The sequence below is a fragment of the Poromitra crassiceps genome, assembly GCF_964638095.1.
Source record: "Poromitra crassiceps genome assembly, chromosome: 23".
NCBI classification, from domain to species: Eukaryota; Metazoa; Chordata; class Actinopteri; order Beryciformes; family Melamphaidae; genus Poromitra; species Poromitra crassiceps.
In genome coordinates, this window is record NC_139639.1 from 22,770,541 (window position 1) to 22,785,540 (window position 15,000).

The 15,000-nt window shown below is 45.0% G+C and overlaps 1 protein-coding gene across 1 annotated transcript in view; it reads right to left on the reverse strand.

The window, feature by feature from the left end:
• The window catches only part of LOC310796572 (receptor-type tyrosine-protein phosphatase mu), a gene marked incomplete at both ends in the record, with an annotated part of 196,262 nt that overhangs the window by 12,053 nt on the left and 169,209 nt on the right, over window positions 1-15,000 (reverse strand). The window contains 5 exon segments of the mRNA XM_083658777.1: window positions 936-1,085; window positions 5,135-5,270; window positions 6,027-6,181; window positions 7,309-7,425; window positions 11,983-12,080. Coding sequence (XP_083514903.1) covers window positions 936-1,085; window positions 5,135-5,270; window positions 6,027-6,181; window positions 7,309-7,425; window positions 11,983-12,080 — 656 coding nt within the window.

Genomic DNA, 15,000 nt, shown 5'->3' on the forward strand with positions numbered 1-15,000 from the left:
AGATAGAGCAGGTAGAAGAGCAGGCTCTTTATTTTAGATTTTAGATTCCTGGTCACATGTCAATGTCCATCGATGGCCCACTGGTTCTTTGATAAGTTGTAAGGATCGCTGTCAAGTCCAACTGCCTTTAATTTAAGCCGATAACCATGTGTTTGTTTTGCAGTTTCACCTACTAAAGGCAACCATGTTGCTACTGCGCCTGACTGAGGGGGCGTGTTCTGGTGAGAAAATGACGTTGGTGCATTACCCTCTACAGAGGTACGTGCTGTCATACTGATGCAGGAGGTCTCCACTGCGCTAATTGTGCCCCCATTATTGTAATTAACAATGCAATTCTTTAATTACATGAGCAATATCTCAGACGCCACACGCGGGATTTGTGAGGAAACATGGGGGAATGGCGCATCTCATCACTGCTTTCCAGCATTCTCAAAATAACACTGATTGGCTGCAATTACAGGTCAAAACAAGGTGACATATTTGTTCCTGATTGGCCCAGAGGGGGACTGCATCATTAACCAGAGAGAGCATGTTTTTGACCCTGTCCCTGAGATAATGTTCATTTAGGGATTTGCACAAACTATTTTCTGTCTTATTATGTAAAAAAAACAAAACAAACATGCAATACTAGACTAGACTGGTTAGAAGGTCACTGGTTCTCATTCTGACAGGAAAATCAAGCGAACAATAGAGTACTCTGATTACTTTTCTTGTGCCAACTATTAACGTAGTTTTTTTTTTCAATTCTTGTAATCCATTATTAGTTACTTTTTTAAATTAGAAAGTTGTTACTTTCAATTTTATCTCATATTTTTTTCATGCTAGTACAAATTAAAACAAAAGTGGAAACACTTTTAAATCATGCAAACTATCTGCTGCTAATTGAAGAAACATCTACCAAAGTAGACTGTGACTGATACAGTAACAGCTCTCACCCTAAACTCCTCCTTAATGGGGCTGGAGTTGGTCTGGGGGTCGAGGCGGTTCATGTCGTAGTAGACAGAGCGGAGCTGATTGGCTGGAATGGTGGTGTCCCCGCAGAGACACGCCTCCAAAATGGCGTCATGGATGAAGACATACTGCTCCTGGAAAGAAAGAAAAGAAAAAGATAATCAATACAGCCCTATCATCAAATCATGTGTATTGCCACCAGACAGACAGGTCACAACAATCCTAAGGGACAACATTCATAGTTAACATCCATAAACTGATTTATCATCATCTTTACCACCACCAATATAATCATCATCATCATCATCATCATCATCAGAAATGCATGACCCAGGGTTCCTAACTAATTCTATGACCTTTCCATGACTATTCTACAGCCTTTCATGTAATTTCCATGTATGTCAGCGTCTATGTTCAAAGGTCACATTTTAGCATTTTTTGTTTTTGTTTTGTTGAATTTAATTCTCCCACGTCTTGTTTTGACTACTGCTGCATGTACAGCTATCACTTGAGACTGAATAATTGAGAAATCAACACAGTTCTGGAAGACGCTATTTTAAAAATCCATTTGGTTTTGCATGATCATATCAACCATGGTGGCCCTAACAAGGCCATCATCATCATCATCATCATCATCATCATCACCATCGTCGTTATCGAGGTCAATTTCAATGAAAGCTCTTGCAAACAAAAATGACTCCAGATGTCCTTAACGTCACGGAGAGCCAAACAAACAGGAAACCACAACACATTTCCTCCTCTCCGCATCAGTCAGTCATCCGGCCGGGTGACAGGGTGACAGGGATCGAGGCTTGATGTAAATCCATTCTGAAGTGACATTTTCAGCTGATGCTCCCTTGTCACTTTGGACCAAAATCTGCACACATGCACAGGGGTCACTGCTTTACAGATTTACAGAGAAAATAGATGTGTTGCCATCTGACACGTCGAGTGCAGAGCGTGAACTGTTGACCTGAGAGTTGGAAATTGCGCTCAAACCAGAACGTGCCGATGGAATAGATCTTATCCAGCTAACATACGACAAACAACAACAAGCCTTTTCATTTCGGCGGACAGATAACAGGCTCGTCGGAAATGCTAGTGCCCGACCGTGGGGTGAGGAACCGTGCCAACGAGCTCCAACACCTGCGAGGGGAAAACACACACACACACACCCACACACACACACACACACACACACACACACACACACACACACACACACACACACACACACCACACACACACACACACACACACACACACACACACACACACACACACACACACACACACACACACACACACACACACACACACACACACACACACACACACACACTCTCTCTCTCTCTCTCTTTCTCTCTCTCTCGCTCTGAAGGTCACTGAACTTGAGGAGAGTGACTCTGGATGAACAACATTTGGTCTCCAGTTACTCAAATCCCAATTCGCACGTCAACGATGAAACATTTGCCCATTAAGTCCAATGACGCTTGTGATTTAAAAGGAATTACGGGGAAATGATGCATTCAGCGGGACTATGGCCGCCTCCAGATGGCCGGTGTTCAGGAAAGCGCAAAGTCCTTCGGTGGCCCACACACTGGCGTAAAGCTGGAGGTTGAGCCAGGGATGTTTTCACCCATCAATGTGAGCTAAATGTCGCTAGTTTACAAGCCTCTAAACCATTTTATTGTAGCATGTATTACCAGGCATTGGGCCCAGCAGCTTTGGAAAGAGTGAGGCTGTGCTCTCCAATAAACACCATTTGTGAGAAATGATCATTAAAAATGTAAAAGTGACACATGAATGGCGACTACACCAGATCAAGTACAATAAATGAATTACAATTAAAACCTGTCCCTGAGATGACTTCTGGAGACCAGGGGCCGGTTGCACCAACTGGTCTTAACTATGCCTGGTCGTAACTCCTACGTCGGTCTTAGTTAAGACCATGGACTTACGCCTGTTGCACCAACACGGCTTATATCTGGTCTTAACTATGCTGGTCGTAGCAATGCGCGTCCATGTGAATTGCCAGGGAATGCACCCTGATTGGATGATGTTGCAAAAAATGTGCCTCGCGACCTGCTTGGAGCACTGTGCCACTACGCTCTCTCAGCCACTACTGTAAAACACCCTCCCTCCTCCCATCCTCCCTCGCTCCGGGGGAAAAATGGCGGCTATTGAGCAGACAGAGTCAGTCTGAATGAAATTGAATGTAACGTTCCCAATTCTATGTATTAACTTCTAAAAAACTAACGGCAACATTTTGGAAGGCGGGTTAGGTTGACTAGTTAGTTATAATCTAACGTCGTGCTTTCAAAGACGGCGAACTGGCGGTGTTACGACGATGACGGTCAAAAAGGTCTCCGCGGAGATCTCTGTTACAGGCAGGCTCTACGCCTCCTCCTGACGAGGCGTAGGAGTTACGCCTGGGCGTAGTGAAAATAAGGCTTAAGTCGTCTTGGTGCAACCGGCGTAGCTGTTAGGTCGTAAAGTTACGACCAACTTAGCTTAAGACCAGTGTAAGACCAGTTGGTGCAACCGGCCCCTGTACTCCACTGTATAAACACCACTCACCTGGTGCTTCAAGCAGCTTCAAACAAACGCTACAAACGACTTGCTTCACACCCACCAGATACAGTATGGGTTCAACAGAATCTGAAGAGTTATGAGATACAGTACTTATCATACTGTACCTGCCAGATATCCACTGTTTGAAAACTGTGCCACTTGACTTTAGACTTGAGAAAATGATTGATGGGGGTGAAAAGAATAACGCTAATTATGTTGCTTTTCAAAGGATAGTAGGCAACTCATTGATTGACATATAATTAAACCTTCACAGCCTGGATGTTCTGTGTTGTAGAAATATCAAATAATAAACGTCTGGCAATGAATTTATTTCCCACAAATTATATTATGGCATTTTAGAATAGAGCACCTTACTTTGCAAGGTATTCTAGTTAACATTTGTTTTAATCTATTTGGAGCAGCAGATAGGTGGGGTTTACATTTAAAAAAACAACAGTTAGTGCTGTAACTAATGATTATTTGAATTATCGATTAATCTGACGATAATTTTTTCGACTAAACGTTGCAGCTCTAATTACAGTACTTGCAGATGCTATTTAATCCTCTTTTGATGCTAACAGCCTGTCAAGCTGAATCCTCAGTCTGCCATATTTGACTGGTGAGTCTGTGAAGCGGGGGCAGCTTTGCCACACAGTATTACTGTACCTCTGTCTGGACCATGTTGACCCCAGAGCAATCTAGTAAGAGAGTAGCATCAGCGGAGGACTGTGTGACTCAGTAGCCAATGAATAGCCTTGAAGGGGGCTCGCGCTACTTTTGAATGCTAAAATAAAGCTGATAGTGTACAATTTGATTCTTTAAACGTCTGACCCTTTCAAAGTACATCACAAACTGACTATATTTCGCCGTCTTTGAAAGCACGACGTTAGATTATAACTAACTAGTCAACCTAACCCGCCTTCCAAAATGTTGCCGTTAGTTTTTTAGAAGTTAATACATAGAATTGGGAACGTTACATTCAATTTCATTCAGACTGACTCTGTCTGCTCAATAGCCGTCATTTTTCCCCCGGAGCGAGGGAGGATGGGAGGAGGGAGGGTGTTTTACAGTAGTGGCTGAGAGAGCGTAGTGGCACAGTGCTCCAAGCAGGTCGCGAGGCACATTTTTTGCAACATCATCCAATCAGGGTGCATTCCCTGGCAATTCACATGGACGCGCATTGCTACGACCAGCATAGTTAAGACCAGATATAAGCCGTGTTGGTGCAACAGGCGTAAGTCCATGGTCTTAACTAAGACCGACGTAGGAGTTACGACCAGGCATAGTTAAGACCAGTTGGTGCAACCGGCCCCTGGTCTCCAGAAGTCATCTCAGGGACAGGTTTTAATTGTAATTAATTTATTGTACTTGATCTGGTGTAGTCGTCATTCATGTGTCACTTTTACATTTTTAATGATCATTTCTCACAAATGGTGTTTATTGGAGAGCACAGCCTCACTCTTTCCAACGCTGCTTAGTCCAGAACCTTACTTCCGGGAACTCTTGAGATTAAAAAACTGAGTGAATGGAGATGTCGCGACTCTTCTATATACAGTAAATGGCTCTGGTTGAGCCTACATGAGCACAGCTCTCTCACACAGTACTGTACCTCTGTCTGGACCATGTTGACCCTCCGTGAGCGCAGCTCTCTCACACAGTTGTAAATGTCCACCACTCCCTCTCGCTCAGCCATGTCCAGCATGATGTCAATGACGATGAAGCAGCCCGTCCGGCCAGCACCGGCACTGCAGAGACCAATAAGAGACAGAGCAGAAAACTCAGGGGACCAACACAGACCTTTGGTTTTACTGGGAAAAGGACATTTGAGATTTAGGATTTACCTCCAGCATACTTAATATAAAATACATTGCACAACAGTTACTCGATCAAGCTCAATATTTTAATATTTATAATAGTTACTAATTATTCACCAGAACTGCACTGTCCAATCTTATTGGCATAATGTGTGATTTCTGTTTTAGGATGACATTTTGTTCCTTAAGATACATTTATTGAAGATAAGCTTTTGTTTCTCTTCTAAATAACAACAATTTCAACGCAAAAGGACTTTGGGCTAGAAAAGGATTTTCTATGACACACACACACGTGCACACGCACACACGCACGCGCACACACACACACACACACACACACACACACACACACACACACACACACAAACACACACACACACACACACACACACACACACAGATCCACAAACAAATGCCAAATGAACTAGCATCGTCCTTTGCATAGATTAATATCTATACATTCCGGCTTGCCTCCAGAATACTGACCCCTAAATAGACTATAGACTCGAGTGTACATATGCTGTGTCTACTAGTCAGAATGGAATAATATGTCATATGTTGGATATGTTTATTTATATAGGACTTTGCTTTAACAAGGTTTCAAAGCTCTTGTCAGAGAAAGGAAGACAGGATGAAAGCAAGAAGAGAAAGAAAGTATGAAAGCGGTGGACGGCAGTGCGTGCTGACCTGCAGTGAACCACCATGGGGCCGGCGTTGGTCAGGGTCTTGGACTTGACCCTCCTAATGAAGCCCAGCAGGCCCGTGGCGTGGTAGGGCACGCCATGGTCCGGCCAGCCCGTGAAGTGGAACTGTCGGATCTCCCGGATCTCGTGAGCCCCTCTCTGAGGAACACAGTCCATCATGTTAAACACACATGGGCGGGATGTGGCGAGGAGACGGAGGATTCAGGGCGTAGGCGAGGTGAGAGTTCCCTCAAAGGCAAACACCGCGTTGGATTGAAAATAAATACACACTTCATGGACAGACTAGAGGATGGGCTCGAACAAAGATTGCATTATCTCCAGGCAAACAGGATGTGCAAGGCCACTGTTCGCTTTGTCTTGACCTAGCACATCTCTGTCATGCATGATCCTTTAGAGACGCAGGCATACAAGTATGTTACTTCCATTGTGTTGGAAATGCGGCTTTGACCCTTGTATTGCAATGTTGGAGAACTAGCTTATCCTACAGTTGGACTGAACTACCTGCTGGCTTGTCAGGAGTGTGAGTGAAATGCCTAAAGTGAGATCGTAATGTAAATGACTGACTGTTCTTTAACACCCATCACAGGTGTCTGAAGTTAAAGCCTGCAGGTTAGAGGGTCACTCACTTCCTATTCTAGCAGGAAAGCCTTTGGTGGGGGAAGTGAACGTGACATCTGTTTTGACGTGTGTCTCCTGATTCATCACCCCATCCTCAATAGCCAATCAGTCCCTGTCATCTGTCAATATGACGTCTGTTATGACATCGCTGCTTAGCCTATGACGTGTGTAGTATATATAGCAGTGGTCAGCACGTCATCATCCTCTTCCTGATCGTTCACCTCACTGGCTGGCTGTACCTCGGGCTGATCATCTTCTCTGGAGCTGGGTTTCGCCCCACCCACCTCCCCAGTCCACCACCAATGTCTTGACTCCTGAAGAATTCCCTACGTGGGGGGAATTCTCTATCCTAGACTGAGCAGATGGCCTCCTCTCTCACCACAAGAGGAGCGTCATCTGATCACGGAGTCATTACGCCAAAACTAGTCGCCATGCTATTTGTGAATAAAGCTTGCTTGTCAAATTTTACCCACAGCTCTCTCATGATTGAACTGTAATTAGTGTACTTTTAAAAGTAAGTTTCCCCAGCACTGCTCAGCAACTGGTGTCTTAACTTCCTCAGTGGAGCAGCTACGGTGTGAATGTCTGACTGTGAAGTATGAATGCTCTTCAAATCTCTCCTGCATGGAAGGTTCAAAAGATCGTACCTTCTCCACGGCGAAGGTCCTGATGACGTACTCTGACAGCAGCTGTGTCTCTATCAGCGTCACCTTGATGTCTCTGTAGATCTCGGTGTCGTCGGGCCAGTACTTACAGCACTTCACCTGAGAGTGACACAAGGAAACCATTCATAACCACACGTGCATGTCAATAGATGATAACTACATTTATTTATGTGCATGAATACTTAGACAAACATTGTTTGTTTCAGTGAGCATGCATGCGCGCACGCACGCACGCACACACACACACACACACGCGCGCGCGCGCGCATTCGCGCAAGTTAGTTTCAAGTCGGCAACCTAAATGGGTAAGGTTCTACTTTTTTTTCCAATAAACAAAAGTGTCACCCTAACATTACCTTCCATTTTCCACCTGATATTTCAGTTTCTAAAGCATTTATTTCAAGTCAAAATGAGGTTCGCTTCGTATTAGGCTCGGCCCCCGCTCGAGGAGCTGCTGTAAATGGGAATCTTATGTATCGATGGAGAGCTCATTCGCACGTTATTGCTTTTTCATTCGCACATCGATAATGTGAAAATGAGTGTAAAGGTAGACTGTACTGAAGTCCAGACGTCTAGAGAACAGGAACATGAACATGAACAGAATAGAATAAAGCACCTCAGGGCTGTAAGATTTCTCCACCTTAAGTTCTGTCTGTCAGTGCGAAGAAATAGGACAACACATAAAAAAATATAGCGCCTTACAATTTGATGAGGGAGATCTAATGACAATCCAATAATCACATGAAATGATAAACCATCGGCTGTTTAAAACAGATTTCCCAAAAGAAATCTAAAACCCCCCACTGGAAATATTACTTGTATTAGGTATTGTCAGAGTGCAAAATTACCCCCAGCCCCCCTCGTCCAATTAAACTGTTGATAGTGAGGGAGTAAGGGCGATAATAGAGATAGAGATGACGGAGGTATATCAGCCAATGATAATTTGTGATGAGGGACAAAGGCGACATCAGCCACAGCTAGATTCAATTTTCATTTGTGGAGTCGATGCTCTGATTAGGGGTGAAATGAGATTTGGGTGTGTGTGGAGTGACACAGACAGAGGGGGGACTTCAGGACGGTCCCTCACAGACAAAGGGGGGACTTCAGGATGGTCCCTCTCTCTCTCTCCTCTCTCTCACACACCCCATGATGAGTAATCCTCTCTCTCTCTCCTCTCTCTCACACCCCATGATGAGTAATCCTCTCTCTCTCTCCTCTCTCTCACACCCCATGATGAGTAATCCCCGATGACAATCACAAATCCACCGTCCGCTTCCAGCCAGATTGAATTAGGCAGAAGCCATTACCTTATTAGATCGCTCTGAATCAGGCTCCTGGTTTGGAGGAAGATGAGCCTTTGGGCTAAATTATGCCGGCGTACACACAGATGTTCTTTTAGCACGGACACGCTTATGAATGCATGTGTGTGTATACAGTACTCACGCTCATTCGGACAAAATGGATGGAAATATGCACACACACACACACACACACACACACACACACACACATCACCTCATCGCGTCGGCACACCGCCTCCCAATCCAAACCTGTCGTACATCAAAGTGTGCCAAGCGCCACCCCTGTGTGTGCGACCGGCGAGATGGAGGCAGCGTGTGTGTGTGTGTGTGTGTGTGTGTGTGTGTGTGTGTGTGAGTGCGTGCCAGGATTTCCCAGAGTTCATCAGCGGCTGAGCAGAGCAGATGGCCCGCTGTGATATGGCGGAGTGATTTTTATGGGGCCCTCGGTGGAGCCACCGTCACTGTGACCAACTGTGCCTCCCGCCCGCCCATTGGACAAGGATCATATAACAGACGGTTTGGGGGCCCGGGGCCCCGCGGAGGACGGGCACCGCGGCTAAGCAGGTGTGGAGAAGGTGTGGGGCGGGGCGGGCTCAGCTACTGTAGAGGAACGGCCTAATGAGGTGCCTAGAGATGCTGGGCCATGAATCATTATCAGCTCTGCTACATTTAAGTCCCCCGGAAAAGAAATGCACATCAGCGAAATCAAGGAGTGCCGGTCGGTGTTTAAGGGGCTTTCTGTGTGAATGTGTTCAAGATTTGTGGAGAAAATCCCTCGGCGGTCAAAGCATTACGCCAGTAAGACCTTCATTTTCTCTTGATTATAACCTAACCATGAGGAACTACAGCGCCAGTTAAGTGGAACAAATTAGGAGTGAAGTGGGGGCTTTTTCGAGTGAGGCCACATGCCGAAGTGAGGGACTAAGCCCAGGCCCTGTCGTTAGTGAGCGTGAACATTATGAAGCCCTCTCTCCACTCAATAACAACAGCTCTTCTATGTCCCAACGAGGACAACATTAAGAGACGCTGGTGCTCGGGGGAGCCTGCTGGAAGCTGGCGGCTACAGCGGTGTATAATCTCCTGTTATAGAGGCACTCAGATGAAACAGTAGTCAGTCGCCTGGATGCCTCTGTGGTAATGAAGGCCATCAATCAGTTTCTTCTCACTTCTTGCTGATCAGAGAGATGGAGAAAGAGCTGCCGGCGCACGAGACCCATGGCTCACTGAGTCAGTGCCCAGCACGCACGCACGCATGCACAGTGTGCGTGCGTGCGTGCGTCGCACACACATACCTGTGCATGTATACTCCAACAAAGACTAAGTAGAATTGGTGCGATCCGCAATCAGAGCGGTTGGCTCTCAGTGCAGGCATGCGACTGGGGGGGGGGCGACGGTGGGTGAGGTAATCTGATCCAAGACCTGTCGTTAGAGCAAAGAACTTACATTGCTAAAACTTGTAGGCCAACCCGGAAATTAGCATTGCACTGCGTTCCCTCGTCTGGAGGTCAAAGGTTATTTTTGTATGGGTATATTGGTTAGACTAGGCATCTCGCGCGCTACGCATGCTCCATTCCTAGGCCCGCCCGCCCTGCAGCTCGCCGAGCGGGCCCTGCAGCTCGCATACACAGCTAGATAGTGTAGAAACGGCTCTCTCATGCCGAGGGACCCACGGGCCGGATTCAAACCAGCGGCCAGGGGACGATGTCACTGTAGCATGTCATCACGGCAGGTGCACCTGTGATGTCATAGTTGTTGCTATGATGTCATCGGTGTCAGTGATGTCATACTTGCTCCTGTGATGGCATCGGTGATGTCATACATGCCAAAGTATAAGCATCTATCGCTCTCTCTGTGCACTCCTCTCTGTCTACTAGCTCCACTCTCCCTACTCTATCCAATTCTCTGTTCAACTGCCACGTACTTAACCTGCTGCCTTACTTCTGCCTGTGATACTTCAATAAAGCTTGAAAGACATCTCCGTGGCTCTGATCGATCACCTGTGGCGAGTTCCGACCTAAATAATCCAGCACAAAATAAGCTGGACCAATAAGCAGGTGGTTTGTTTTCACAGAACCCTCTGGCAGCGAGTTCAGCAAACCTTTGAAAGGGGCAGGCACTTCTTATTTTCATGATTTATTCTTACATTTTCCCATTTCCCCCTTTCTCTCAAGACCCCCCTGTAGTACTTCCACATACCTCTAGGGCATACATGGGCAAACTACGGTCCGCGGGCCGGATGCGGCACGCGGGCGCCACCTGTGTGGCCCTTTTTTTTCTTTTTTTTACACAGTGCACCTGAACGCAACATGCAAGATACCCGCTGAATAAGTGTCCAAATGTTCATGTCATTCTGGCCAATACTCCACTTCTGTTATAGCATTTCAGTCTGGAATATGGAATATCTTTCAATAATCTTTATGACTAAAAGGCTACATTGAATTAGAAATTTAAATAATTAACTCATTGGTTTTGGATTTATTTAGCTTCAAGACTGCATTTTTGTTCGTGTGACCCTCAACACAGGCTTTGATCATCCCGGGCCACTTACTGATACTTATGCTTAAATTAACCCACTCATATTCTGATTTATTTCAAGAAAAACATTTTGGCTAGTGGAAATTCTAATTGGCTGGTAACTTTAAAATCCAGCAGCCATATTGGCAGGTGGTCAAAAAAGTTAATTTCAAGCCCTGAGAGCAGGTGGTGACATACAGTAGGAGTGAGTGAGAAAAGGATGAAATATTGGTGGTTAAGACTGAATAATGACATCACAACTGTTAATTTAAAATGAGTTATTCCTCTAAACGTGGCTTCAAATGCACCAAAGTTTTCACGCTGGCGCCGTTCGGCCCTCAGCAAAACCTGGTTAGCGAGGACATTGTTTGTGGCCCTCTCTATCATCAAAGTTACCCATCCATGGGTTACGGCATGACAATATTTGTTCGACCCCCGGCAACAATCTGGGTTTCTCATGTGGCCCCCCCATGAAAAATAATTGCCCACCCCTGCTCTAGGGGTATGCGTACCGCAGTTTTGGAACCACTGTTCTATTGCAACATCAGCGCACATCAAATCCGCCATTTTGACATGTAGGAGACTATCTTAATGACGCCAGTAAAACCTCCCACCTACAAAGTGCCATACAAAAGTACCTCTACCGAAATGGCCTGTGTTCTTCCCGGTCATGGTGTGGCTCTTTGTCAAAGTCTGTCATGGTTCTGTGCTTTTTCCCATTGGTGCAAGGAGACGTTTTCAGGCCAAAATGGCATCAATGGTTGTCAAAGAAAAAGCACTAGCACCTCATCTCTTGGCTTCTATACTCTTTGGATAGAGTGAACTTCTAATTAATACCCACCCTGCCCACTTCTACCAGGTTGGTCACCATGACGATGGCTGCTGTGTTCTCCTGCCAGACCATCCTCCAGAAGTCAAAGACCGTCTCCTGCATAGGTCCTGAGAGAGAGAGAGAGAGAGAGAGAGAGAGAGAGAGAGAGAGAGAGAGAGAGAGAGAGGGAGATAGAGAGAGAGAGAGGGAGGGAGATAGAGAAAGAGAGAGAGAGAGAAATTGAGGGAGAGTCAGTCAATATAAACAGAGGGAGGTATTATGGTTGTACAGTAACAATGCAGTTTATGGAGCGTTTTCCACAGCATTTTTCCTCCTTGGGTCGAGCATTGAAAAACATGCCAAGTCAGATTTATTTGTCGTGTTTTATACAAAACAGGTCCGTCGCTTCGTGCTTATTCTACAACAAAGGACTCCAATAGAGATGAAAACAAGACAGTACAAATGAATCACAGATTTAAAGAGGGGGCCAAAGCTTGTGCCTGTGTGTGTGTGTGTGTGTGTGTGTGTGTGTGTGTGTGTGTGTGTGTGTGTGAGTGTGTGTGTGTGTGTGTGTGTGTGTGTGTGTGTGTGTGTGTGTGTGTGTGTGTGTGTGTGTGTGTGTGTGTGTGTGTGCGTGCGTGCGTGCGTGCATGTGCATGTGCATGTGCATGTGCATGTGCATGTGCATGTGCATGTGCATGTGCATGTGCATGTGCATGAATGCCGCTAAGCACACAATAATTACTACTACTCGTCATCTGCTCAGCAGTAGCCTTTCCAGCAGAGCAGAGCTGAATATGGCTGGTGGACATCAAAATAAATGAGTAGAGACCCATTCAAGCCCTTCCATATTTAAAACTTCACTGAGCAATAATTGTGAAATGATAGGAATTCAATTATTACTCTGCTTAATTCAAATTATTAATATTGGTTTTAATCAAGTGCCAAGTGAAAAAAAAACGGACAAATTAATTAGTGAATGCAAATCTCCATAGTTGTGCATTCTCTATCGTTAATGTGAATTACCTGGAGCCTTGCCGAATTAGGTAAAGGGACTCAAACTCGCGCACACACACACACACACACACACACACACACACACACACACACACACACACACACACACACAGAAGCACACAAAAAATTTACATCAAGTGTAAGTAAACCTAAATCTATTAACATTCCAGAGTAAATGCAGATGCAATAAAAGAAAAATAATATTTTCATCCTCGCCTATCTATCTATCTATATATAAATTTGGCAATGTGGACTCTGTTTCTCTGTCTCTTTCAAGAATTTTGGTCGGCCACAGCTATGCCGTTTAACGTGCGATCGGGCTGAAACTTTCAGGGGGTGTAAAGAGCACCCATGCGGGTATGTTTTAATTAGGGCAGATTAATTGCGCTAATTGCCCTAAGGCTGATTGCCCTAAGGCTGAGGCGAGAGTTCAGTGATGATGTCATCATTGATGATGTCATCACTGATGACATCATCACCGAGCTGCGTATGCGAGCTGCAGGGCAGGCGAGCAGGGCGGGCGAGCCTTTTAAAATTTGATTATTCACTAGGCAATGATGTAATATTATCTTTCCCTTATTGCATCTCCATTTACTCTGGAATGGTAAAAGATGCAGGTTTACTTAGACTTCAAACAAGGTAAGGTAGGTGTAAAACAATAAGGCACTGGACACACGTTCCGCTTCTTGGTGGTTCTAAAATCACTGTAAAGTAAAGCATCTCATGATGTATTGTAATCACTTGCATTTTGGAAAAAACTGTAATGAAATTCATTCTATTCATTCATTTTATTCCTCAAAATGGATATAAAGTGGTTTGAACCTAAACGCCATCTCCATCCTTGTGTTTCCGCAGCCTGCGTTTGCATATGGTGTGTCTCTCTACTTCATCTGTACAAACTTTGGTTCAAAAACAATAACATTTTAGAGTGCATGATCATTTGTATTTTTGGGAATATGGAGAAATATACTTGAGATGACTTTTTTTTGTACACCCCCGAAATGGATATCTAGCAATTTGGCATGAAACGCCTCAATATTCCTGCTTTGCATGTGGTGGGCCTCGATTTCAAATGTAGGAACTCAATCTCCAATTCCAATCTCCTAAGGATCCAACCTGATTGGACCACCCACTCGGCTACCTCCCACACACATCCCTGGGGGAGGAGAGACGCACTGCGGAGAAGTTTTGGAGAAGGAGTCTGGGCAGGTGGGACAGCTGGTGTGTAGGACTTAAGTAACACAATAACACTTGGTATTGTATGGTAAACCGTCCAATGGAAGGCTCGATCCTGTGAAGCCAGAGAGAGAGTTATGGTTCCATATGCTCTGGATCCCAAATATCGTTGGCAGGAGAGAACGGCATGATTTTTAGGAAGAATTACACCATCTATCAGAGCCAGAAACTTGAAAGTATAGTCGGATTTTCCAATTCCCGATGGTCCTTGAACTAATCATGTCCGATGAACACTTCCGTCAAAATAATGATATAAAATCACTTTATTCTAGTCTGATTTAAAATTTCGCCAAAAATAAACCGTTTGCATGAACCATCATCATCATTATCATCACCTCTAACAGAGAGAAACGACTGTCTCCAGGTTTGGTACCCATAGAACCCGTTCACATTCACATTCAGATATCTTGAGGTGAGAGGTCAAGGGACCCTTTTGAAAATGGCCATGCCAGTTTTTCCCTCGCCAAAGTTTAGCCTAACTTTGGAGCGCTGTGAGACATTTTTGAGTTCTCCATCCATCTAGCGATTGTGCTGTTTAGAGGTGCAGGGCTTATAAGCGTATATATTGAGTGAAAAATAAGCCCACAGTGACTACAAATATGACAGGAGCAGACAGGAGCAAAAGAACGTCCCATAAACTGCTTGAGATTCAGGGACACGGAACAACTATGTGAGGAGGAGATGCTGGGAAACCTATCAAATAAGTATGTAAGAACAATCAAACAGGGTGATAAAAAGGGTATTTTAAATCTTTAAAAGATCTTAAAAAGGGGCCTAGTTTGCCGGTTTCATGTG